Source organism: Amblyomma americanum, chromosome 8 (genome assembly GCF_052857255.1).
Source record: "Amblyomma americanum isolate KBUSLIRL-KWMA chromosome 8, ASM5285725v1, whole genome shotgun sequence".
NCBI classification, from domain to species: Eukaryota; Metazoa; Arthropoda; class Arachnida; order Ixodida; family Ixodidae; genus Amblyomma; species Amblyomma americanum.
The window spans coordinates 43,287,311-43,314,811 of record NC_135504.1 but is presented as its reverse complement, the minus strand read 5'-3'; the positions used below and the strand labels follow the sequence as shown (position 1 = coordinate 43,314,811).

The 27,501-nt window shown below is 45.8% G+C and overlaps 1 protein-coding gene across 1 annotated transcript; it reads left to right on the top strand.

Annotated features, from left to right (window-relative positions):
• The first annotated feature begins 1,042 nt into the window (after positions 1–1,042).
• Positions 1,043–21,528, top strand: LOC144100263 (uncharacterized). The gene is made up of 7 exons (XM_077633266.1): positions 1,043–1,127; positions 1,469–1,679; positions 6,394–6,502; positions 8,900–9,006; positions 10,735–10,837; positions 16,987–17,079; positions 21,513–21,528. Exons 2-5 carry the CDS (start codon positions 1,469–1,471, stop codon positions 10,815–10,817), a joined length of 510 nt encoding a protein of 169 aa, XP_077489392.1. The 5' UTR covers positions 1,043–1,127; the 3' UTR covers positions 10,818–10,837; positions 16,987–17,079; positions 21,513–21,528.
• The last annotated feature ends 5,973 nt before the right edge of the window (positions 21,529–27,501 follow it).

Genomic DNA, 27,501 nt, shown 5'->3' with positions numbered 1-27,501 from the left:
CTCGTCTTGATCCTTGTACGCATGGAGCGTTTTTTGCAAAGGGAAATGCGCCGAATAGTCAAACGCGGTCATGCCGCCGAATTTTCACAGTCACGGGCGTTTATCGCACCCGCTTCTTACACACTTGATGGTGCAGGTGTGGCGGCACAACCGCATGCGGTCCGAGTGCGGCGCAATTTTCCGTGCTAAAAGTGCTTCATGCGAGCCAGTGAGTCCTTGTGCATTTCATTCTTCGCTTCTTCAAACGCACCAAGAGCAAACCAGACTGAATGGCGCTCTGCAAGAAACTGTAACCCTTATTTTCATGGGGAATCCACGCTGCATTATTGGGTAGAAAATAAAAGCTGAGCGGCTCTTGCATGTAGAGATATGCATCGCTCATATCCAGCTTCTCAGCAATCTTTCCTATCGTGTGCAGTTTGGCAAATGAAAGACGAATAAAAATTCTTTGACACTTAAGCTACATCTGGAAGTCGTCCTCCGTAGGTCAGCGTATAAGCATCTTCGTGCGAAAGCCAAAAATCATAACGCGGCGTTGTCATCATAATTATACACAGTCTTTGGAAGTCGCAATTGGCACTCTGCGCGATTAGAAATATGCAAAAGCTATGACCATGAAAGTGGCTGAGCGATCTACACGATAAAGAAGTCTGCTGAACCGTCTCATGTATCAGTATTGTTAGATTAAAAAGGAGACGCGGTAATCTAATCATTCGGCGATGTGATTATTGCAAAACATTATGAGCTCTGAAGCGTTGGTAACAACTAAGCGAATCCAGAATAGTAAAGAGTCAACGGGATAGCTCTCTGAAGTACAGCAGAGTTTCTTCGCTGTACAGTAGTGCTCCTCGTGCGAGAGAGAGTTCTTTTGCCTAAGGAGCGGTCGGCTGCCTACATTACGGTGTGGTCAGATCGCCGGACGATCTTTCTCTCCAGGATGTTCAGCAGCGCAGAAGGTTACCTGTCCTGTGCGGACCAGCGGTTGCCCAGCCAATGCCGATGGCGCTCATGGGGACGGCTGCCGCCCCAAACGACACGCGCATCGACAAGATGGGCGGCATCTTTTGCGGTCTGGACGGGGCCGCCCTCCACGGCCCACTCTACGTCTTCGACCCCAGCAGAGAATCGTAAGTACCCACTGCACGCCATAGAGAGGTCTTAGGGCGAATTTTTCACTCTATATTTATTTTTCAATGCGTACGTGCCCGCGTGCGTGTGTGTCAGTGTTCAAAGGGTGGGGGGGCATAACTCGTCAAATAAAAATAAAGGCGTGAAATTCAGCGCAAAAAAGCCCGACGATTGCATAAAAGGGGGCCCCACTAAGACCTTTAAGCGTCATTTCAAAGAAAACTTGGTGAGTACACAACCATTCGTTTTCTTATCGCCGCTATGGGAACCGCAGTTGAGAATCGGTGGCAGACGGGCACTCCTCTGCGCTCAGGAAAGGCAGACCTCCCGTGTTTTGTAGATGCGCCGAGCTACCGGAGTTGACGGAGAAGAGGGCCTTTTTCCCGGCCGCGTCCGTACAGCGCCACCTGTGGCCAGTAGGGGGCGTCGTGGAGCTCAAGCCCGAGGTCAAGTGCACCACGCGCATAGACCTGCCCGCCTGGCCTCGTCCACATTGAAGCGACGATCTGACATGCCATCGCCCAGGCACTCTGTTCACGTGGCAAAGACAGGTGAGTGGGCAGCCGCTGACAAGCACATTCCGCCACCAGAGTGCTGCAGAGTAACCCTGTTTTAGTCCGGTCGAAACTGTCGCATGACCTGATAAAAAGCACTGGAGCGGTTGATTCGAAGGAACCGCTCGTGAATTGGTAGCCTGCTCGGTCCGGCATTGCTCACAACGTTCGCTTATAGCTCACCTGTGGGTACTGTATCCCCATCACACTTATCTCGAGGAACTCCGCAACGAACTAAACGCATCCGGAGAGGAAACGATCAGGATTGGCATTTTTGGCCCGGTTTGGTGTGTGCTGTAGGGTCGTTTTTAATGCGAGAATATTAAAAACCGCTTTTTCATCACGCTTTTCATAAACAGGCATGGAGGTGCAACCTAATCATTTTATATTGCCAGATACCTAAATGTTAGGTGAAAATTATGCAAGACGAGAAAAAAAATAGACTGAAGGCTGCTAGCCGGTTACACTTAGCCGCATAAATCTCCTTTATAAAATAAGGTGGCGCACGCTTTGCAAGATGCAATGCAAGCGGACAGCGTGATGATATGGAATGAGAAAAGCCGGGGCATAAATAGCATTCATCGACTACCTCGGCTCATTTCGTAGGGACGTGTGAATAGTATTTTTTTCCAAAACGAGTCGAATACGAAAAGCCTAGCTTCGCTTCCGAATCAAATACAAACATTGTAGCTAAAAACCGAATCAAATACGAATGGAATAGTAGGGCTAATACTCGCTGCCTGTGCGAATATTCGTACAGAACGAGCAATCATTTGAAACATTAAAGCGGCACTTGTCCCACTGCTCTTGTACGGTGCCATTAGTTTAAAATTAAGTTGATCTGTAGCTGCTAAAAGAGGCAACACTCATCTCAACTAATTGGTCGGAACACAGTCATTACAATATTAACTCTAAAGCCATCACGTTATAAATAAGAAAACTGCCATTTGCTAGGTTTGGTCAAATACACTTCAACCTTTCACCCCAGAAAACCCGAGCACCAGGCCGCAGGAAGCCTTGTACCCATTTGAAAACCGGTGTTTGCCTGGCCACACTAGAACTGCACCGCAGGAAATGAGAGTGCAACCAGCTTACATATGAGCCGCGGCTTCCGAGATCGAGTTTCAAGGCAAGGTTTTACTGAATCGGCCTGAGTCTTGGAGGCCATATACAAGAATTATGAATGCCACAAAACAGATGGACCACGTACTGGCTCTCCGTCATAGTTTTCGCAGAAGGATGTCCCTCACGAGTCGATGTCAGCCATTTCGTCGAACACATGTACGTTATTTGAACCTCCTGCCATTATTTGAAAATTATTCGAAGGGTTCTGAACATATTCGATTTATTTGGAATAATTTTCAAAATACACTGATTTGTTTTTAAATCGAATCGAAGGATATTCTACTGGCTATTCGAAATTTTCGAATATTCGCACACCCCTACTCATTTTTGTTATTTGGAAAGAGGTTTGCCAGCACACAGTGAGATATATATTGCACCGGGAGAATTAAGGCCTAAAAGGGTAAATCACCTCTCACCAACTCCGCGAAAGAAGCAACTCTGTTCCGCTAAATTAAGCGAATACTTGCTGTTACTGACTGTCAATTCGGTGTCTTCCCACGGCTTTCAATTATCGGGTGGAACCAATCCAAAGAAGCTGATGAACATCGCCTTCTGTGGCGTGTGTTCTCGTCGTACAGCAAACTGAGCGCAACATCGTTAAGGTCATCGAGAGCAACACTGTTCCATTCAGAACAGCTGTCGAAGGCATCGCTTACTTAGATACTCGGCGTCAGGGCAGCCTCTTAGGTATATCAACTTCATTTTTCTTCCTGTCTAGTTGCTCTTCTTATTCATCGTCGTGAGCTGCTTATATTCAAGGTTGAGAGCGTGAACGAAAACGCTCGCCACCACGTGCAGGCTACGAAATGTACCTGGTTGGGGGCCAAGATGAGAACAACCGCCCACTCGACGACGTGAGTGTGTTCGACCACGTCCATCGCAGTTCCATGCAGTATGGATCGCAGCCGAGGGTCTTGGCGGGCGCAGCCATCGCCGTGACGCCCGCGGATCGTTTGAATTGGCTACGCCTTCGTAGCAGATGGGTGAGTCCGGCCACGGGGCGCCTCATCATCGTCACGTCTTGCTCCACGTGGCTTCTACTGCAACGATCCATCGAAGCAAGCGTCCATGATTATCAGTGGTCACTCGCACCTTCATTTTCTTACTGACATAGAGGAACATTTTTCTCCAATGTGGCATGTCCCAGACGAGAGTGCAATCGTGCAGTTCCCATTAGCGGTTCATCGGATAAACACCAGACAGAAAGCTGCAGTAGCCATGGCTCATAACGGCAGAATAAAAAAACCAACAAAACATGTCACGTCGACATGTACTACAGGTCGTCCCAGCAAAGCTAAATGCAACTGGCAAAAAAAAAAAAAAAACACGGAGACGAAATTAAGACTGTCATGTTGTCCTAGGATAAAATTGAAGTAGAGCTGTCGAAGGCTGTTCTGCTTCAGCAGTGTTTTTGCTTGTAGTTAACCGAATAATTATTATCACGTAATGAATGATATGAACTTGAAGTACTCTGTGAAGTAAGGAGTATGCACACCCAACGGAGAGAGTACCTGGTCACGGGAGCACAACGGCGCCGCCGCTTTACGCCACTTCGTCTACGGGAGTGCTGGGATGTGTCAGCTAATCCTCTCAGATGGGCAAGCCGAGGCAAAAGCGAGCAACGATGCATGTTGCAGTAAGGAACGGAAGCTAAGCTTAATGGCGCAAAAACAATAATTCGTTCGGGATGGGTTGCTCGAAATGGACCCTGATGATTCCAAGAACTTTCTCGTTATCAAGAACGAGACGTCTTGTAGGCTCTTAAATTTAAATAAGCAAGTTCCAAATCAACTTGGTCAACACACCTTATATTCTGAACGGCGAAAAAGTATTGCTTTTTTGTGCAAATTCTTTCCCCGCCCTTCACAGAGTGGAAGAAACGATCGGATTGCCTGAAATAATGGTCCCTGGCGTTCTCTATGTTCAGTCTTATTGGATGCTGCCGTTTATTCCTCATCTTAGAGCCGTCCGATGGCCGACATCTTAGAGCCGTCCAGTCCTGCCGCATGAGCAGCAAGTACATATTCGTGGCCTTCATAGATTGCTTTATTTTTCTAACATGAACACCATCCGCAGCATCACTCTTCTCTCTGTTGCCTTGTTTGCCTGCAACAAACCGGCCTTATTTTCTTCTACGTTTAATTTTAACGTGGTCCGCAGCCGGGAAAAAATGCGTGCCAGAGGTTCGTGAGAGGGCGGCGACAGTCATCCAAAACGCATACCTGAATTACCACAGACTGGAGAGATTTCAGCCGCGCCTGAAAAACGCGAGTGACATTCAGAACTGTGAGTAGAACAGTCGCGTCGCCACTGGTAGCAGCAGCCTTTTGCTGCCACAACATCCTTGTGGCTTGCAAATAAAGTGTTTGATTTGACAAGCGCCGGCATGCGCATAACACCCACAACTTCCTTCCGCAAAGACGTCATGGGTGTTTAATGTGCTCGATGCGGCCTCGACTGCGCGAGAACCAGGGCTTGGTGCCCATGACGCCGGCGCCTCTCCATATTGAGGTGAGCACATGTGCACGCACAAGGCAGAACACCAGTGTGCTCTCAGACACCCCTTCCTTTTTTTCATACTCCTCCTCTTACACATATTAAAGCCACGAACAGGTTTTAGGCTAATCAAAAATTCACACGGCCCTTCGTTGACTGTGTCGGCATTTTTTAGCCTTAGCACAACAGTCCATTACAATTCAAGAATGCCTTGGAGAATGCCCCTCAAAGAAGGCCCTCCAGCCGATGGCGTCGACTGGTTTTCATCAGGCAGAGACTACACACGAAAGGCAAGAAGAAAGGCCGTGGGGAGTGGGTCGTTCATGCTAGAGTGTGAGGATTTAATAGGCGTATAAGTAGGTTCTCCCCGTTTAGTGGCGGCTGACACCGTTCAAAACCACCCGGATACCACCCCATGATCGCGTATGCTATCGAGATTACGCCGACCACTGCGGGCCTTGCTCTGATGGGAACAAAGAAACATCACTGGCTGGCACAGAGAAGGCATTTATTGCGACAACAACAATGTCAGCTCAGCAACAAAATGCGTTAAGGAATCGAGGTCATCCGACTCACCATCACGGTTACGAGCGAATGTTCGCCCACGCTATGGCTGGGGAGACACTCCGCGGCCAGACGGGACGAGATGTGGGAGACCGTAATCTCCCACGAGGCTTCGCCCCTCTGGCAAAGAACGGAGAACTCCGCCGACACGTCCGTACGCGACAAGCTCTCCCCGTACGAAAAGAGAGTGCTCTCCCGCGCGCGTTTCGCAGTCATGTCGTCATGGCGCTCATGTCCCTGCAACGCAGGCGCCCACTCTTGTTAAGGCAAGTAACTAGGGATGTTGACGGTGCCCCCCCCCCCCCCCGCCCCTTGGGACCGGTCGTGGGAGGGTGCATTGTGGGAAAGCAAACCAAAAGGGAAGACTTGGGGCAAAGTACCCATGTGTATCCTGTGGATAATTTCGAAAAATATGATCAGTTGCCGCTACGCAATTTGCCTACAATGTTTAAACGTGGATGAATTGTGCTATTCGTAAAGTTTCTTGTGCTTCGTCTTGCAAGTGAGTATCCCTTCGCTTTCGCAGGAAGCCTCTGGCGTCTCGGAAGGGCAAACCCGCTTCGGGTTCTGGATGTCGCCTTGTCTGCCCTGAGCTTGGCGGGCCGCTGTATCGGTTCATCTTTGAGTCAGCGAGCGTAAGTGAAAGGGGAGACTTATCTCCGAATAAAGTTGAATTTTTGGCTTTCGGGCAGCTATATGAGAGGCAGTTGAGAATGGTGCGATGAAGTGCTCGTGAGAAGTGACCATTTCATTGAGAAGAATGCGTCGCCAGGCTTCACCGACTGCCGTAGTATCATGCTGGAACTAGGTTAGTTGCTCGTCCAGAAAATTAAAAAGTGAAGTATTGTGGTTTTAAAAGCAGGAAATCCTGGGCAATTCGGGGCTCTGAAGTCTCACCTTAAGTACGACGTGAGTCACTGAAGGCCACCACAAATACCATCGCCATGTGCTGTTGAATGTCGCTCCTTACAGGATTGTGTTGACGCCAGATAGTTGAGGAGAAATTCGAGGCTGTACTCCCCAGGACCAAGAAGCCCACTTCCCTACAACATCACCAGAAGTAGAAGAAATATTACATCTAAGCCGCCTGGACAGCACTGATCAGATATTTGAAAAAAAGTTCCCTTAATTATTATTTGTTAGGGACATTGTCTTTCAGACTACGTCAGGAAGAAGCGCATATGTGCTGCATGGATGTAGAAGTCGGTGCTAAAAGGAGGTTTTTGCTCGGAAGTACTATCTGAAAGACGCTGGGAAGTGGAATTTGTCCCTGTATGTCCATAGCAGGGTATACAAGAGCGGTCTTCTTTTAGCCAACAACAAAAAAATAATAATAAAAGAAATAACTGGTGCTAGAAATAATCTAACTACTTTGTCCTTGGTCTGTTACTTTGCTCCACCGATGCGTTTCGATTTATATGGCAACCACAGCGTTTGCTGATCAACGAAACCCGGCACCGAGCAGGCAATTTTTTCTTCGTTGTTTTTTTTGGGGGGAGTACCAATACCAGAAAGGACGATAAAGCTGAATGACAGACGCACTGACTAAAAAATGAAGAGCTTAAACCTTCGTCATCCGGTGTCCACGTTATTCTATTCTGTTCTGTCAAACCAACTGTCCCGCAAACGTCTACTTGCATGTATTGCCCATTTTGAGTGTTAAATGGTGTCTTTTGTATAGTCAATTTCCCGCTGTTCTGCAGTCCTCCAACTGAAAATTATCTGAATGCGTTTCTCATCTCTCACTACGATGAAATGTAATGGAAATAAATTTTCACAAATGCTTTTCCTGACTTTTGTATTGTCGAAAAGAAATTTTCCTGTAGCGCGGTTGCATGTGAGCTCCTGATTTTTCAGCTTTGTGACTTTTTTCCTGCGCCGTGCAAAATCCGACTCAATCGTCACATTTCAGAAAAAGTCACTTTGCAAAATTAACTGTTTGCGCTCGATCATGATTTAGTCTTGCAGTGAAAGCTCTTAATGCGAAATAATTTGGCTCGGTAACGTTTTAGTATAATGTCCATAGAGAAGCGGAAGAGGCGACGAAAGGCACACCAGGAAAGGAGACCAGGAGAGAGTCGGTATAAGCCTTTTACTAAAACCCGTAGCCGCTCTGTTGGCTAAGGGACTAAGCCAAAGTCTTCCTCCTAATGCAACTTCGTACCATACACCGAAAGGCGTATTCGACAGGCAAAATTTGCGGTTTGGCCATTTTTCTGCACTGCTCAGGCTTAATTTCAGTCTGGGAAGAGGATTGAAACCGTGTGCTTGGATGCTGCCAAAAGTAGCTCGTAAAAACTACTTTCCTGTCTCTTCGAAACACTACAATAACTACATCTTTATTTTCCCGGAACAACCCGATAATTTTTTCGACTAAAACAGATAAGCTTAAGACGGGAGACAGAAGACAATTGCACGGCAGACACCCAGGAAAAAAAAAAGCAGTGGAAGGTTTAAAAAGACCACATTAAAGACAAAAAGGAGAAAACAATAGCCAAATTGACAGAAATCCTAATAAAAATACAAGTACCAAGCAATAGACTCGAAAAAATTTTAAACGAAAAATATTGCGCATTGTGAAAGCTCACCTCTTGTCGGTTAAAGCCCCCAGTGTGTATATGTTCGTTTAGTATTTTTGGGAGTATATGGGCCAACGGCTGGCATTTTTATCGCCTCCCCTGTTCTGTTTCCGTTCTGTAATCCCTTTTTTCTCTCTCAATCTTTGATATATTTTTTTTCTGCTCATCCTCACTTCTCAACTCCTCTCGCCCCTTCCCGCACTCAGTGCTGGAAAAGAGTAAAAAGAAAGGTCTAGGTAGATGTTTCAGGTGGAGGTAGGTTTCGAAGTTAACTCTTCTATTGCTCTTGCGAAGTTGAGTAGGCACCCTATATCGACAGGTAAGCAAGCAACGAGAGCGGTGCCCTTTCTTCTTTGGAAACCGCTTGAAATCGTGTGAACTTACGATTCAGTGGATTGCGTTACTGCAGTACAGGTGCCTGTAATCATAAAACTGCACCTTGTCTTTTCACAGGCAGCCCCCCTTCGGCGGGTATCATCGCACGCGCTGTGATGGCTTTTACTCTCATGGCTACAGCTGCGAACAGATACAGAGGCCAAGGTCCGCAATCCAGCCAGCAGGTGAGCAGTTTTAAGTAAGCAGCAATCTTATATGGGTTGCCCAGAGAGTTGAGATTCAAATTTCCTGAATCAGTGGCTGATTTATGTTTCAGAAATGTGAGGGCTGCGTTCTGGCTCAGTTCTAGCGATCCTCACTTGTTTCATCTGCACGCTTCTTGGCCAACGCGGCACTGTTCCTTTGAGCGGAATTTTCGGCAAATGCACGAAGGCAATGACTTTCTTTCTAGATATTTGTTGCGTTTACCCTTGTTCACTCTTTGCGAAGAACTGCAAGCTTACTGCGTTTAGTACAACATAGTGAAAGTTACAGCACGGCTTCGGCCTTTAGAGGCATTTTAGTTAGCCGCTTAGACGCAGTGTTGGCTAAGGGGTTATGCGAATTCACAATAGCAATAGTGACATTGCCTTTCAATATGGCCCCCTTAATTATTTGGATTCCAACAGCGGACGCTTTTAAAGAGCAACGCCACATCGAATTCTAAAAAATTTGTAGCTACAATAGAATGACAGCACTTTCTGTGAACGCAGATGATGTTTTGGCAGATTTCAGACTTATAAAAAAGGTGGAATATGACCCTGTGACAAGATTTGCAAAATCAGCAGAAAACCACATTCGAACATCCCGGTGCGCCGAGAGCCGTGCTTAATGCTCCTTTCCCTTTTCTATCGCTCTCCAAATTCGTTGTCTTTTCTACTCCTTTACTATTTCCACCTCCCCATTTTTCTTTGCATTTTCTGTGTTTGCTTTATTTAGCCGCGGCCCCTGTGAGAGCTGTTGCGCGGTCTATTATACGGTCCCTTTCCCTCATTCTCAAAACTGCTTTGAGGGCGGAGATTATACCTCCTCACTCTCTATGTGTCCTTATACTGACTAAAGTGTTTCATTGTAAGCAAGGAACCGCGACGGCTTCCTTGCACTCTATACACAGCTTCCAACGCTTCTTGTGGTCTTGAAAACAGTTGCACAACGCGCCTTTTGGAATGGTTGTCAGCTCCTTTGTCGTGGCATCTTGAATGGCCGCCGCGCTCCCCATCCAGCGATTTTAGGGCTCTCTTAGGGCACGAGGAAAGAGGAAAAAAATCGCATGGGGAGAGGTCAGGCGAGTATGGCGGTTGTTGTAAGTACAGTAATGCTGTGCTTGGCGAGAAATTTTGACACGCAGTGCGCCCTTGCGTTATCTTGGAAAACGTTCCATTGTCCAGATGCCAATAAGTCAGGGCGACGGCATCGCATTGCATCACTCATGTGTTGGAGCACGCGGATATAAAACACCTTATTCATCGTCTGTCCTTTTGGGATGAACTCGTGGCGTGTGACACCTATGGCATCGAAAAAAAACTATCAGCATCATCTTTGTTGCGGTCTTCTGTCGCTGCACATTTCTCGACCCCGGACAGATTTCAGATGTCGGACAGATCTTTTCAGATATTTTAGAGGCTTGTGTGCGGAGATTGCACAAACATAATTTCCCTGCATAAATGTGCCACTCAATGCACACATCTTGTGTGTCACGAGCATTGAGGCGTCAATAATCAATCATGCATTAGTTTCGATACCTGGGGATTCGTGGCATCACTATGTTTTTTTTATCTTGAGGATGTTTTGGGAAAACAACCAACCAGTGGCCGCTAGACGACAAGTCTACAATGTTTGAATTTGAACGAATCGTCCTATTACAACGTTATTTGTGCTGCATCATGCCAATGAGTCTTGCTTGACCTTCGCAGAGTACCTCTGGTCTCTCGGATGTGCCAACCCCCTGCGGGCTGTGAATGTCGCCTTGTCTGTCCTGAGCTTGGCGGGCTGCTGAAGCCGAAGCTGAAATGAAAGGTGGGTGAGGGTTCTCAAGCCTCAGCTTAAATAGACACCCTCCCCCCCTGTAATACCCTCTTCTAGAGGGCCTTTAAGGGTAACGTTAGTAAATTAACAAATACATACATTTGCCAAACGCTGTCCAATGTCGGTTCTTATGGAGTTTTGTTTTCAGAAATTTGAGGAAAAATTCGGTGCATTACTCCCCGGACAAAAGCCCACTTCCTTGCAGCATCCGAAGAAAAACAAATTGCATTTAAACCACCTGGACATCACTGATTAGATGTTATGAAAAATTCACGTTTAATTTTTAATAAATATTTACCGGCTGCATAGATACTGGCGTAAGTGCCTAAGGCAGGTTTTTGCGTGGATGTACTACCGGAAAGGCAGGGAAAATTGGAATTTGTGCCCGTATTCTCAGAGCGGGCTTTACTTGAGCGGCCTTTTAAGCAAAAACAAAAACAAAACTAAACAAACAGCAGTTTTCTAACTGCTTTGTATTTTGTCTGTTAGTTTCCTGCACCGATGCGTTCTGATTTATGGGGCAGCTATAGAACATTTGCTGCTCAACGAAACCCGGCACCGAGCAGGCAATTTTTTCTTCGTTGTTTTTTGCCGACAGTATCAGTGCTAGAAAGGACGATAACGGTGAACGACACAGGCAGTAAGAACTGAAGTTGTTGGACCTGCTGCATCCTGCCTCCATGGTATTACTCTATGTCCTCTCAAACTAACTATGCTGCGACAGTCCGCTTTCATCTATTGCCCATTTTGAATCAAAAAGCTTCACTACGCTAGGTAAAGCAGTCATCGTGTAGGCCTGAAAATGATCCTTGAAAGACCATCAGCCTAACCACGTTAGCAGTGTATGACCGTGACCCCTGACCTTGACCCATGATCTTCAGTTGATATTTGACCGCTGACCTTGAGTGTACCTCGTACCTTAGATCTTACACCTTTGACGTTGGGTGACCTCTGATCTTATGAGCATCCGTTGGGTTGAGGTGAAGCCCCGAGATGACATCCGACGGGAATGCGTTAAGGCCCTGTGGTACCCCGCCATAGCCACGTGCTTGCTTTTCGCTGAATTCCAGGATTAGTGAAGTTAAGCCGCTGCCAGTGTTTAGTGTTTCAATGCTTTCTTTGTCGCTTCAATTTCCCACTGTTCTGTTCTTCTTCATTGAAAGTTCTCAGGAGGAGACCTCTTACTGCGATGAAATGAAATGAAAAGAAATTTTCCGGGGTACGTATTTAATAAAAGCATTTGCTGACAAGTGCTCCTCCTGATTTTCGTATCATCGAGTGAATATTTTCTGCTAGTGCAGTTGTATTTCAACTGCTGTTTCCTCAGCTTTATCACTTTTTTCCCACTCCGTATGAAAGCCGACTCCTTTTTCAGATTTCAAGAAAACGCACTGCGCAAAAATAACTATTTCCGACCACGATGTAGTTTTGCAGCGAAAGCTCTTTTGGGAAATCACTTGTTTTGGTAACGTTGTAGTATGGCGTTGTTAGACAGGACCAAGAAACACCTGGAGTGAGTCGGCATGAGCTTTTTACTTAACACATTAGCTGCTGTGCTGGCTAAGTGGATATGCGAATTCACAATAGGAATTATGAATTCATTTTTTAATACGGCCAGCTAAATTGTGCTGGTGCCAACAATAAGGAACAGTGCATTATGTCCAGTTATGTCCAGTGGCTATTCATATAATATCCTCCACAAGATATCAGATGTCCATACGATGTTCACAAATGCTCATATTACATCCATGTAATGTCCATACAATGTTCATTTTGATCATAGTGGATGTCCATATAATGCTCATATTATGCCCACATGCGATGATTCCTAGACATTCAGAGGATGTTAACCAGATATTCTGCCAATCTATTTTCAGGTTGGGGGCTGGATGCTGTACCATTTATTTTGTGCGCTGTACAGCTTACAACAAAACAAATATGATGCAAGATATGACAGAGAGATACAAAGCAAAGAGCAACAGTTGCTCATTACACAGGAAACTTCAATATTTTGTACAAAATCTGGGAATAACATTTCTAATAACAGGTGCATTATGAGAAGATTACACACTGGGCTCTGATCAATGCAATAACATAAACATGTCACAGAGAAGTGTCATTTTCTGGTATGCAAGTTACTTGAAATGTCATTTCCAGTACGGGCAAGATAGAACATTCTTGTGTAGTGAAGTCATTAGTTTGTGCTCTCTGTGACTTTGTGATCTTTCGTCATACTCATTCTGTTCTTGCAAGCTGTACAGCGCATAAAATAACATAGAGTAATCAAACAGCTGCAGTTCTCGTTTCTTCAGATTATTGCACCTTGAGGCAGTACGCGGGCAAGGAATATGCACAGCACAGGCTTCGAGTACAGAAGAACGTCAAGGAATTCAATCACTTGTTTTGCCCTCAGCCATATTTTATTGCCCAGTAGCCATAATGATCAGCGTCTGTTGCTGTGCATTCTTTTACTCCAGGTCCTCGGAGGCCTGTGAATATAACAGTGCATTGTGTTGAACAGTAGTAATGACACAGCAGGAAATATGGACAAAAACGGGTGCACAAGATAATGCAAAAGCTAATGTTTCATCCAACAGGCTTAGTATCTTTTCTGAAAAGTAATGAGGAAAAAACATGCGGTAGGAGCCAAGTACACAAACATGCATCCACTATAACCTCTAGCCTTACCAGAGGTAAGACTAAATCCAGACAGGGGTTTTAGAGTAAAAAGATCACATGCAATAGCCTGAATGCTTAACATGAAGAAAGAAACCCAAGCCTCAGCAAACAAACACAAGGATGACAACCAAAAATTTCAAGTACATATATGCAACCATGCTTTTGCAATGAAGTTAGAATGTGCACAGCAATAGTGAATAATGTTGGCTGGCGACTGCATTCGAATAAAACTTAAGAATGAAGTGGCAAATGCCTTCTCAAAGCAGGCCCTCCATCCACTAGCAACAACAGAGTCTCATGACATGGGTGTTACCCCATTTGCACCAGCTAGTGTGACGTCGTAGATGAAAGGGGATTAACCACTATGGCATGATAATCGATCCCCGCCTTTGGATGGAGGAACATCTGTCGCTTTGTTCTTAATCCATATCCAAAAATACTGCAGTGGGACAGTGGTGCCAATCACAGCATGCTTTCAGCAGGAATGAGCATGCGTATATCACCATATTGGGGACGTATGCTGACTTCATGAGTGTGGTTGGTGCATGCAAGTATGAAGTAGCAGGTATAACAAAGTGCGATCAGAGCCAGTTGTGGTGTATTGAAAAAGACAAAAGACACCTTATGGCAAAGAGTGAGGGAGGATATTTGGTTTTTTCATGTCTATGATGTTTGCAGTAAGCAGGCAGGATGAAATGCATTGAGCAGGTGTGCACATTCTTGAGGGAATTTATAAAGAGACCAGCCATGGCCCACATAGGACAAGGATATTGTAGATTAAGCCAGATATAGGTAGGCCTTTTCAGTTTCACTGGAAAAATTGTGTAATAAATGCAGCAGCATGCAGCTAGGTTTTCATGTTAGGTAGCCAATATTAGACTTCCATGAATTTTTGTTAAAGGTTGTAATATCTATGTCAGAGTACTTGTATGCTAGGGAGAAGTCAAGGTGACTATATTTTGAAAATAATAGGGACAGGGTGACTGGTTATGAGAAATGCTCAAATTTATAAAGTAAAGCTCCACACTCTAGCGAAACCATTACACAGTGTTATTGATTTTAGTCCGAAGTGATGCAATGTTAAAACTATCAGAACAATTAGCAGCAAAAATAGTAGAACTAGAAACAACACTTAATGAACTGCTAATGCAGGTCAGAAACTATAAACATGCTAAAGCACATTATTGACGCATACCTGAAAGGGTGGGAAAACCATGAGCTGGTTGCATTAGCAGTCATATGTTGTGTACTTAGAAAGGAAGTCTGTGATCCTATAGAGAACCAAGTAGTCATTGTTGCGGTGCCTTAGTTTTATTACAGAAACCTGGAGCTTAACAGTGAGAAATGTCTTGAAGACATCTAAAAACAAAGCTCTTTCCAAACCCAGAAGCTCCAAATGTATGTTAATCATTGTTGAACATTAGAAATTGTTTTTCACGAAAGAATTTATGGAATCGAAGTTGGGACAAGTGGAAAAACAGGTTTAAATTAAGCTACTCAATGAGGCCAAAGAAAAGTGATTGATTGAATTTTTTGTGTGTTATGTGAGGAAGAAAGACGCGGCAGTAGTTGGTAATTGGCCTGTAATTAATGAACTAGAAAATAAACTAGAAAATATTCGTTGAAAGCTATTTGCTTTCCGTAGTCATGACTATAACTACCTAAAAATGAAGTATGAAAAACAGTTTCATACCAGCTGTTTGTCTTCATAACGCAAAATGCATCTACTGAGTGGCAAGATGCACGAGGCTATTGTTTCTCTGAACATGTTCTCCAAAATATCTGAAATGGAACAGCAAAGAGAAATAGTCATGCCCTGCTGCATTATACGAGGTTTACAACCAGCAACTCTCATTGTATACATAAGATGTAAACCCGTGCTGGGGCACACAATCAGTAGCAAGAATTTTGACAGCACAACTTTCATTCTACGCACTGTAATAAAATAGAAAATTTCAGAAAAAGCAGTCAAAGCCACGAGCTGAAACAAAAAGTATTCAGTAGCCAATTATCTTGAAATGTGCTACTGAAATAAAAGGAAATTACAAGAAGCGAGAATAGACCAAGTTCCCACAAAAGTTTAAAAGCACAAAGACGAAAAAAAAACAATTCCGGGTACAAAAAATGCAGAGTTAGACACAAGGCCTTTACTAAACGAAGGCAGATAACAGTGTATTTAACGCTGTTAGCAAATTTTAAAGCAACACAAGATCTGCAAAAACTCTGTCTTCTTGAGCCGCCGGAGAAAGGAAACTATCCCCTCCCCACCCCTTCCCCTGTAGTAAAAGCCATAGCATGCCGGACGGCCGGAATATGCAGTGGAATGTGCGCCATCAAAGTGCAGGCTATTCCAACAATTGTTAGAGGGCACAGCTAACTGCCAACAACTTTGCCTTACAACTGAGCACTGAAGTATCATGCGTGCAGGCTGTTAAGGCAGAGAAGTGGCACAGAGCGCATCCATTCCCGCGAAACTACTTCGGGGACAAATCGAGCCCCAACTAAACACCACAGATTTTAAATCCATGCCTGCACTCCATGAACTGATAAACCGGATGATGAAATTGCCAGCATGAAAATTGCACAATGCCACAAACGAACACTAACACTTTGTTTGACAGAACAGTGTCATAAACACTCACCATTATTGCTGTTATCCGCGTAATCCTCCAGTACTTCCACCAGTGAGGGCTCAGGACTGTGTACAACATGCACAACAAGCTTGCCGCCACAACGAAGAAAATGTGAACTCGCGAAACAACAAATAAGTACTTTCGAAGAAACGCTGAAAGAAATCACGAATACGCTGCGGCCGTCGCAACAAAACTGGTAATGGCGCTTGGATTGGATTGGATTGGAGGTGAAGCTAGCGTCGCGGCTAATGACGGTGCCCATGGACGTTAGGCTGCCCAGTGTCAAGAGAGTTCTAATTATTGTTCTGGTTTTGAAATCGCGGCGTTTGTTGCTGTCGGTCTAACTTGAGCAAGTTCTTTAAATAATCATACCGTACATGCATTCACACGCATAAAATAAAATCAGGGCGTGCAATAGTCAACTTCTTGAAATAATTAGTTCCTGAAAATGTAAGACTGCGAAAGCAGGAATGATTAAAATCTAAAGGTAGCATAATTTCAGCATGTTCATGCCTTCCAAAACAATAATATCTAGTTCTGGTAAGTTTTTAGCAATTTTCCAAAATTTTCAATGTGCTGAAAGAACATCATGCATATTCGAATATCCTCTGAATATCCACTAACTGAAATCTGAATCCAATAGTCCCCTCAACATGCAGAGGATATCGATACATGGACATTGGACGTTAGGCCCATTTGTGGATATCCTCTGCATATTCATGGTTTACAGGGTGATTTGGTAAATAAAATCGAAATAAAATGAGAGCACTTCTTGGGAACACAGATGAAGTGCCTGTAATTCTAAAACTGCACCTTGTCTTTTCGCAGGCCGCACCCTCGTCGCAGGCGCTTTGATGGCTTTTGCGCTCTTGCTGGTGGCCGCGATTCCAGAGGAAGACGAGTCCACAGTCCAGCCAGCGGGTGAGTAGATTTAAGTAAGCAGTAGCCTTACATTGGCTGCAGGGAGAGGCGAGAATCACATCTCTGTATCTTCGAATCAGTGGCTGATATAAAAGTTTTTGAAATGTGAAGGCTCTCTTCTTGCTTACTTCCGGCGAGCCTCACTTGTTCCATCAGCACGCTTCTTTCTCAGCGCGGCGCTGTTCCTTCTGAGCGAAATTTTCAGGCAGGGCGTGAGAAGGAATGACATTATTTCTACAGATTTGCACGGTTTTTCTCCTGTTCACTCGTTCTGAAGCACAGAAGTTTTGTGCATTTAAGTGCAGTGCAGTGAAGGTTGCAGCATGACTTCGGCGTATCGATACCTACCTCCCCGGCTAGTTTTCGCGAATGCTTTCCCGGCGTATTCTGGGGGAAACAGAGCAAAGTAATTTCATATTTCCAGCAGAGGGATACACAAACCAAAGTCTTTCTCATAATGCAGCTTTGCCACATTTATCGGAACAGCAATCGTTGTGAAAATGGAACCCCATACATGCGCAACCCTTCTTCGTTAAAATGTTAAACTTATAAAATATTCGCTCTTATCACCACCACGGCACTCGCATGGGCATTTGTCCTTTCAGTGCTGCATGAATGGTTAGTGAAATTACGTAGGAATTTCAAGTCTGCGTTGCAGGCAGTCAGCTTACGCAAACCAAATGGCTGTCGCCTGAACGAGTAGGTGCGTAATGCGGACACGCACATACACTATTTCGTTGCTTACTGAGGCAAAATGAGGCACGAATTTCCCGCACCCATATCTTACACTTTTTTACATTTCGCTTTCAATCATCGTTTGCGTGAGCCGCTGTGTTCATAAGCCATGCCGAAGACAAATTTCAGGACTGCAACGGCGGACTAGTGGTTTGTGCATCCGCCTCGAATGCGGGAGGTGCGTGGTTCGATGCCAGTGCCGCTGGGTAGCCAACCGGAGATACAATGGACGAAAGCTTTGGCCTTTTTGGTGGTCGGCTTCTTTATCGTAAATTCTTGGGAAAAGAAATACCCTGTGTCATGTTGCTCCTTGGCCACAGATACCCTTGCGCCATTGCAATTCATCGTCACCATAATCAAGGAAAAGTTCAGCTTTCCTGCAAAACGCTCACTTGTGTCACTAGTCTACGTCAGCAGCAAACACCGTTTAACTCAACAGCGATGGACGATTTTTCATCGGCGGCGCAGAATGAGATAGTTCCTGCTGTACGCGCAACGGCTCCGCCCTTCCACCAAATAAATTTACAGGAGCGTATCCAGTTTTCAAAATAACCGTACGAATTTCGATAGGACATGCTGGCAGCGGCTGAAATTAAATGTTCTTGAGATTTTCTAGGCTTCTGAGTGCACGTTGCACAGACGTCACTTTCCGTGTGTAACTCTTATGTGCTGCTCGCTGGACACATTTTGTGCGTCGCGTGCATTTAGGTGTAGAAGAATGGCAGATTGGGCGAGTTCAGTGCCTGTGTGTGAGTTCCCTTCTTTCTTCATCCTTGTTGCTTAGTGCTGCTTTAATATTATGGAGCATTTAGGTGTCAAGCTTCAATCATACATTTGTTTAAGACATGGGGATTTGTGGGATCACCACATGTTTCTGTTTGTATCCTCAAGTTGTTTTTCTGGAGTAGCATGCCAGGCCAACAGACAGACAGACCTCTCTTGTTTCATTACCGTCTCTCCTCTTCCTCCTCCTCCTCTTTCTGAGGATATTTTGGAAAAAAAACACAGTGGCCGCAAGGCAACCCGTCTACAATGTTTACAGTTGGACGATTGGGGCTATTCCTAGGGTTTCTTTTTGTGCTGCATCATGCAAATGAGCTTTCCTTCACTTTCAAAGGGTACCTCTGGCATCTGGGATGTGCCTCCTTCTGAGGGCTGTGGCTGTCACCGTGAGTGCCCTAAGCTTGGTTGGGCTGCTCTATTGCTTCATCTTTGAGTCGGCATGGCGTGACCGAAAGGGGAGACATCTCCAACTAAAGTTGAAGCTTGTCCTTCAGGCAGCAACATGAGAGGCAGTTGAGAATGGTTCGATTATTTCAGTGATCTTGAGAAGTGACCACTGCATTTGGATAGAATGCGTCGCCCGAGTTTCACCGGCTGCCACAATATCGTGTTGAAACAAGTAGCGCTGAATAAGTTGCTCGTCGTAAAAACCCAACTATTGCGTTTTGAAAGTTAGGATACGCAGGGTTGGTGGGGGCTCTCAGGTCTCAACTTAAGTACAACCTCAATAACTTAAGGACACTAGAAATGCCATCTCCATATGCCGCTCAGTGTCGGTCCTTACGGGATTCTGCTGCTTCAAGAATGCTGAAGAGGCATTCAGAGCAGTACTCCCCAGGACCAAAAAGCCCTCATACCTACATTTCAAGATTACTTCGAACAAGCGATAGTAAAAGAAAAATTGCGTCTAAACTACCTGGAGAGTGCTGATCAGATCTTAGGAACAGAGAGTCACCTATAGTTATTCTTTCTTATGGACATTGTCATACGGACTGCTTCGGGAAGAGTTATTTACGTGCAGCAGGGATATTGGAGTCAGTGCTAAAAGGAACTTTCTGCACGGAAGTACTACCTGAAAGACACGGCAAAGTGGAATTTGTGCCTGTATGCCGAGAGCAGGACCACTAGAGAGGTGTTTCAGCCAAAAAAGAAATAATAATGAAAGAAATAACTGGCGCTAGCAATGGTCCAACTACCTTGACCTTGGTCAGTTACCTTGCTGCACCGATGTGTCTAGATTTACATGGCAGCAAGAGCGTTTGCTTATCAACGAAACCCGGCACCGAGCAGGAAATTTTTTCTTCGTTGTTTTTTGCTAAGAGCATCAATGCCAGACAGGGCGATAAAGGTGAACAACACAGGCACTGACTAACAGCTGAAGTTCTAAGACCTTCATCGTCCTGCTTCCATGCCATCCTTTTCTGCTGTGTCGGACCAACTCTGACGCAAAATTCCACTTGCATCTATTGCCCATTTTGAGTATTTCAAGGGCTCCTTTTGTATAGCCAATTTTCAGCTTTTCTGTTCTCCTTCAATCAAAGTTATCTGAACGTGTTTGTCATCCCTGCCTATGATGAAATTTAATGAAAATATATTTACCTGGGTTCGAACTTTGGAAATCAATAGCTGAGAATCGGTTATCCTGATTTTTGTATCGTCGAATAGATAATATTTTCCGGTAGTGCGGTTGCATGTCAAGTGCTGTTTCGCCAGCTCTGTGACTTTTTTTTCCGCGCCGTATGAAAGCCGACTCATTCGCCACATTTCAAGGAGAGTCACCTCGCAAAAATAACTGTTTCTTCTCGAGCACTATGTACTTTTGCATCTAAAGCTCTTCATGCAAAGTCACTTTGTTCGTTAATTTTGTAGTATGGCATCCAGAGAAAGAAGGGAAGGAGACCAGGAGCGAGTCGACATGAGCTTTTTAGTTACCCTTAAAAAAGTTCTTAACACAGTCTATAGACTTCCATAAACTTCTCTCTATAAAGTCTATAGACTCTCTATAGACGAACCCTAGAGAGCAGTCAATAGGCAATACAAATCTGATAGACAGTCTATAGACAATTACAGATTTACGCTCATACACTTTTAGTAGTCTTAGTCTATAGACAGTCTATTGTCTACAAGTAGACATATATTAGGTTGGGGCAACCTGAAAACATTGAAAAATAATAAGCCCTGGCCTGCACCATGACTATGAGTAGACAAAATTAAATGTCTATAGAAGGGCATTAGATTCCATAACAAGTCTATAGACTGTCTTTAGACCATTTATATAAGGGTAACCCTTTAGCTGCTGTGTTGCACTTTATTTTTAGTGGTGACCTGGCAATCATTCCTATGAACGCACTATACATTCCGCCGCACAGCTAAAGCACCACGCAAACATGCTGCGAATAAAATGCAGGATGAACTTGCTCGTCATACTTCCCGCAAGCGCTCTCGCAGACAAGGTTTGTTTATACTTGCAGATGGTGCAAACCATAGCCCATAAATTCTAACCCTTCCTTAACATGGAAGCGACCGTCGCAACCTTATCTCCTGGCGTCATTATTGGCTTACAAATATCACAAGCCAGTTAGCGAAGGCACTAGTCTTTCGAAAACGCGGCCAAGTTTTCAACGGTATTAGGCAACTGTACTCCGGCCACATTGCCAGTGCCTTATCATGGAACGGTTTGGCGAAACAATGGCGCCTTATCTCGCCCCAGCGCATTAGTCTTAAAATATTGGCCATGCGTACATTTGCCGCATGCGCTCTTTAATTTTTTCACTGTGCAATGTCTGCGCATGTTCCTGAGTAGAGATCGCCTAAATTACTCCGGAGCCTACCATGGCAGTGTCTTTCATAGCACATGTGTCGCTTCAGAGCTTTAAGCCACACAATTTGCAATGAAGAATTATATTTTTTTATAGCGGCCAGTCTTGCCACCATCATTGAGGAAGTCTGCCCTTGGAGTGAATTGGGTCGTGTGAAATACGTGCATCGCAGTACCATCGAAGCGTGCCACACTGGGGACAGCGTCACAGCCTTCAGCACACTTCGATGCCTGGTGAGCGATTCTTGAGAATTGGGCCCCATGTGTTCTATTCGAGATGTATATTCCTTCGGTACTAAGCAAAGAGCTCATGTCACGGTGAAAAATAGTGGGTATTTTAGTGATCCGTTTGGGGGTACGCCTTGAGGTAATTATGGCGCCGGGATTCCGAATTTTTGAAATTATTTTCTTCAGCGCTCGTTATGCACTGCGATGGCAATATTGTGGACATTTGTTTATTGGAGAATGTATTTGGATAATTAGAGAATATCAGATTTGGACAATTTTTATGTCGTGTGCCATGTACTGCACCATGTTAAAGACACAGTTCAGACCGCTTTAGGCCACTTTGCAACCTGTCGCTTAGACATGTAATGACACTGTAAATGCAACAGTCTTCGGCGAACAATCTCACCAGACTCGAAACTTGGTGAACTATATAAGTCACAAATATTATTAAAAGAGGGCACAAAACGGTTCGCCGGGACACAATGAGTTTACTCCTTATAGAATAACACGCTGGCTTCTACCGACAAGTTACTCTTCGAGCCATTTCAACGGGGCATGTAGAATTTCGAAGGGGGGCAGCTTCACTATCGAAAAATTGTGCGCGGCCAAAGCAAAGCCTTTTGGAAGCCAGAAAGTGTACAGTCAACCGGGGTACCTTTCTTAATTGAGAGGGCGAATTTGAAAGCAAGTCCTGTCAGTTTCGCATTGCAGGAAGATCCCGTTCTGAAAGCATATTGCATTTGGCAAAAGTTTTCTTGGAGAAGGGTAAAGAACTCATATAAGTGATGTGTTACAATGATTTTCGTAAGACACATGTGAGAGAGATAGGTCCGCAGTTAATAGTTTTTTCTGTTCTGCTTTTATGTTGTAAGGGTGAAGACGACGGTGGAGCGCGCCGCACAAAATGCGAAGAGGCGCGGAGAGCCCGAGTCGGAAGGAACAGAAAGAATGGCTTCCTGCCGGACCTTTTCCCCAGTGTTTTTCTCCGTACCATTTTGGTGGCAGCGGTGCAATATGCCACTCACTCATCCCCAGATTCAAGCCGAGTTCCAACCGTTCGCTGATGTAGCAATGGCACCATCCATTCTGACGGCTGCGACCTCTCCCGAACACTGGACGCTGTCTTCCAGCGCATCGCGGACCATGTCGGCCAGCGGATGGACATGTTGGAAGGAAGCTCAAGTGGCTGCACACAATGGGGCGGCGGAGCTGAACTGCCGTGCGCCGTGATGCCGCGGCCCTGTGGCATCTCTGAGGCGCAGCGCCACCGCCGTTCCGAAAAATATGCAACAATCTACCCTGCGCAATAAAACATGCTCCAAAGTTTTCAAAGGAACTAAGAACGCTATTTGCAGTTGCTTTCCCTCGAGTGACTTTCTTTCCCTTCAACCATATATTATATAGCTAAATTTTAATTTTGTTTACTTCGTCGCACATGACAACGTGTTCTCAAAGCCACGCAAAATGTTGTTTGCAGTTTAGCTCCTTTCTGATTCGCACTACTTTTTTCCATTTCTTAACTATCTGGCTTTCTTTGATACGTGCTTTCTTTTCGGACACTGAAGCAAAATTGAATGTGGCATTGACGTTTTGTTCGCTTTAGTTGAAAAAAATAAAATAAGCTATTGCAAATACAACAGCTTTAACGTTAGATTGGTGAATGCATCTTTCATAAGTTCTTTTCGTTACCGTTTATGATTTCGCCGAACTGAATTGCGAGGAAAGATTTCAGGAACTACGCTAAAACTGACTGCACTAAAACAGAGCCGAATTTGTGCAGAAACGCTCCCTCCTCAAGCTTCCCTTGTGCCCTTCAAAAGCGCCAAGAGCCCTTCATGCTTATTTCCGCCGCGGTGGTTAAGGCGCTCTTCAACTGAGCCGGAGTACCCGGGCTCGAAACCGACCTCGGCGGCCGCGTTTCGATGGAGGCGAAAAGCAAATGCTCCCGCGTGCTTTGCGATGGCAAGTGCACGTTAAAGATCCTCAGGAGGTCAAAATTATTCAGGAGCACTCCACTATGGCACCTCTTCCTTTCTTTCACACCCTCTTATATCCCTTCCCTTGCAGCGCGGTTCAGGTTTCAGCCGAGATAAGTGAGACAGATACTGTACTATTTCCTTTCCCGAAAAACCTTTTTCTTCCCAGTATTCCAGCTTCCTCGACTCCCACCGTTTCCACACACTTATCATAAACAAGACATAGAACAAATTGAAAAAGCACTATGTGTTGCATTTGAGAGACACGAATTGAGAAGGGAGGGCCAGGAAGCAAACATGAGTTGGTGCTATCCTACCCGAAAAGGAATAATAGGCATGTATTCTACAAGTAATGGGAATGAAAGATAACCGAAGACTCTTTCGGGTACAGGAGAAGATTTAAATTAACAGAAAGCGAACGCAGTAGGGACTTAAAAATAGTCAGCGAAAAAGTCCCCTACGGTACTGCGTCAAAGCTATCCGCTAAAATCAATTACCGTTTTCCGGCTCGACTCGACCCACGTGCACGAGTTCGCTATTGCCCGCTTAGTTAAAAAGTATCTCTACAGCTCTAACGTTACCATCAATAAAATGTTATCTTAAAGGTTACGGACGGAAGAGACAGCAAACCTTTATTAATGAAATAGAGGTGAGCCGGTGCAGTTCTTAAATGCACACATCATCTTTGTGCGCCTCCCTAGTCCGGTGTGCCGCATGACCCCGCCGCCTTTCGAGCTTTCGAGGTCGACGTGCGTGGGCAGCTTGTGCTGCCACACTCGAGCACTCGAGGAGGAAGGTCTCCCAACCCTCTTTATTGGGGTTGGGGTGAGGTGGGGAGGGAAGTAGGGACTGTGCTGACAGGCCCACACCATGTGGGATAGAGGACAAAGCACCTCACAGTGTGGGCACAAAGGATGCACTTTCAGGTCATAGGGAGCAGCCATGGCGGGACACAGTAGGTGTTCGTCTGTGACGAACACATTCTGCGACAGCTACAGACGAACAACTACTGGTATTCCGCCATGTGTTAAGTCTTGCCATCGCAGATTGTGTTCGTCTGCCTTCGACAGCCCCTTTGCCGGAGATAAGAACTGGCGATGCGTGTCTTTGTAATAGTCGACGATTTTCGAAACCACAGAAGTGGTCGGCCAGGCACAACGGTTGGGGAGGACACGGATATAGGTGCCCAGAGGATAAGTGCTCGGGCATCTGCATTCACAGCTTCGTTACCACGGAGTCCCTGATTGGCCGGCGCCCACACGATGCGTCTACGGGGTTGTACAGTATGTCATAGGCTAAAGGACATACCTCGCCCTTGACATATATAGCTCTCGCAAGCGAAACGCGAGTCTGAGATAACCTTGCATTGTGGGCCTGTGACCGCGAGGGCGATAGCGACTTCAGCCCGGTGGGCGTTTTCGGCGCGGAAGGAGAGCCCATTGGTTTGCAAGTTCTGTTGGACTACGGCTGCCGTGTAGTGGCCCGATGGAGTCGGACCTGCGACGTCAATGATGAACACGCTGGGTTTGGAACCATGTTGTGCCTCCAGCGCCCGAGTACGCGCTATTCTCCGGCCTTCGTGTGTGTGTGCGGAGTCGTGTTGTGTAGCACGGGTTCGATCCATAGCCTGTGACGCCACAGCTCCGGGATATGGAGTGGTTCCTCCTGGACACAGAGTGTGCTTATTTTGAGGAAACTGAGTGTACGGCGTCTCTGCCCCATCAGCTGCAATGTCGTGTATTGACTCATGAGATGAGCCTGTCCCGACTCAGAAAAGGTGCTGAGCAACTGCAGGGCCATGAGGCGGACCGTGAAGGTGACAGTCGGGAGATCCAGAGCTCGTTTCCCGACTTTGCCTATAGTGAGGTCCAACTGCATTATGTTAGCTGCGTTCAAGCGGAGGTAGAGCGCCATGTACAGGATTCGAATAGTGACGTAAACTTGAACGAGACTGAGCGCATTGCGTCCCCTCAAGCCACCGCGTAGATCAGACTCGCGTCGTAGCATACGACCTACCATTTCCACCCCGTGCTTGATTTTGGCAGTGGTGGTGTCGGCTTTCAGCCAGCGATAAATTGTAAGCCCAAAACTTTGATCTTGTCAACCTCGTGGACAGGACTCTCGCAGAGGGTAACGCACATTGGGGTTGGAGCCGGTCTTGCGTGCACGAATGTGCACTAGCTCGGATTTGGCTGAGGCAAGAGCGAGCCCGCATGAGTTCGTGTGAGTCTCCACCATGGTAGCGGCTTGCTGGAGGTTGTCCTCCATTTCGCAGACGCTGCCTCGGTTAGCTAATAGTGTTACGTCGTCTGCATACACTGCGTGGTGCACCTTCCCCACTCGCTGCAGGAGGGAAGGTAGCTCCATCATTGCGATGTTGGACACCAAAGGCTTGAGCACAGCGCCCTGAGGAGTGCCCCTGGTTCCCATGCGGCAAGGTCCGTACTCCTGGTTATCGATCCGGAGCAGGGCCTGCCTTTGGGAGAGCAAGTCCCTGACGTAGCTGAACGCCTTTGCACCGCAATTTGGGCGGCTGAAGTTGGACAGTATGCTGCCGTGCTTGACGCTAGCGAAAGCGCCATTCAGGTCTAATGCCATAATAGCACGGTCTCTGCGTGTGGACGTCCACGAAGCTATGATGTCCTCGCGGAGTTGTAGGAGTAGGTCTTGGATCGACATGTGCTGGTGGAACCCGTACTTCGTGTCTGCAAACATACCCTTGGATTCGAATAGAAAGACAACCGGTCTCGAACCATCGTCTCTATGAGCTTCCCTACGCCTGAGGTTAGCGCATGGGTCTGATGTTGTCAAAGTGCACTGTTTTTCTGGGCTTAAGAATGAAATTTACGAGGGAGGTTTTTCATTCGCTAGGGAGGGGAAACCTGTCGCAAATCCGATTGATGTAGTCGGAGAGTTGAAGATACATCTGGTCGGGCAGGTTCGCAAGCAGCGTAACTGTAATGCGATCACGACCGGGAGCCATACCACTTCTCATTTTGGCTATGGCTGCTTTGAAATCATACAGTGCGAAAGGAGCGTCGAGGCCCGTGCTGGTTTGTCCTGCGTACTGGAACTCAGGACCTTGTGGGTCCTCTGTGTGTTGTAGGTAGCGATCACACAGATCCTTAGCTAGCTGTGCATTGGTGCCCGAGTAGCGGTGTAGAGCCCGCTTAAGGTTGCGTTGTGTTACACGTCGCATGTTGGACGGGTCGAGGAGAGCGCGAAAGAGCAGCCAGGTCTTCTTGGAGCTCATCTGTCTTGCAGCTCGGTTGCAGCTGCGGTCCAATTAGAGTCAACCAAACGGACGGTGGAACTGTGGTTTTGAAATGGAAAAGGGTTAGTGTAATTTTGAGAGACACGAATTGAGCAGGGAGGGCCAGGAAGCAAACACGAGTTGGTGCGGTCCTACCCGAAATCGAAAAGTAATAATAGGAATGTGTTCTACGAGTAACGGGATTGAAAGATAACGAATGACACTGAGGGTACCGGAGAAGATTTTAATCAACAGAAAGCGAACGCAGCGGGGACTTCAAAGTCAAGTCGGCGAAAAAGGTAAGGAAGATTCCGACGCTTTGACGGCAGCTGCTTTACAAGAATAGTGCTGCTTGAAGATTAGTGTGAAATACCTTTGTCCTTTCTTTATTTGCTTTTCACAGCTATTAGACACTCAAATAAATATAGAGTAATTACAGGAGACGAAAAAGGCACTTGGGTGAATTCGCGTGCTGTCTCTTTATCGTCCGCGTCTATTTGCAGTTTTCAAGTTTTGTTGTGAGCCAAGTCTCCCTGAGAACTGCTTTAGTTACGTATTACATCTTTTTACATTAAATTACATAGCCTTCCATGTTTTTTTCTTTGTTAGCAGAGTAAGCCCGTGTATTA

What these genes read in the sequence shown, in the direction of transcription:
- LOC144100263 (XM_077633266.1), top strand. Translation starts at nt 1,469, where the DNA reads ATGCGCCGAGCTACCGGAGTTGACGGAGAAGAGGGCCTTTTTCCCGGC. An exon ending in TGTTCACGTGGCAAAGACAG is followed by an intron (nt 1,680 to 6,393) that starts GTGAGTGGGCAG and finishes TCGCTTTCGCAG; the next exon opens with GAAGCCTCTGGCGTCTCGGA. An exon ending in TCATCTTTGAGTCAGCGAGC is followed by an intron (nt 6,503 to 8,899) that starts GTAAGTGAAAGG and finishes GTCTTTTCACAG; the next exon opens with GCAGCCCCCCTTCGGCGGGT.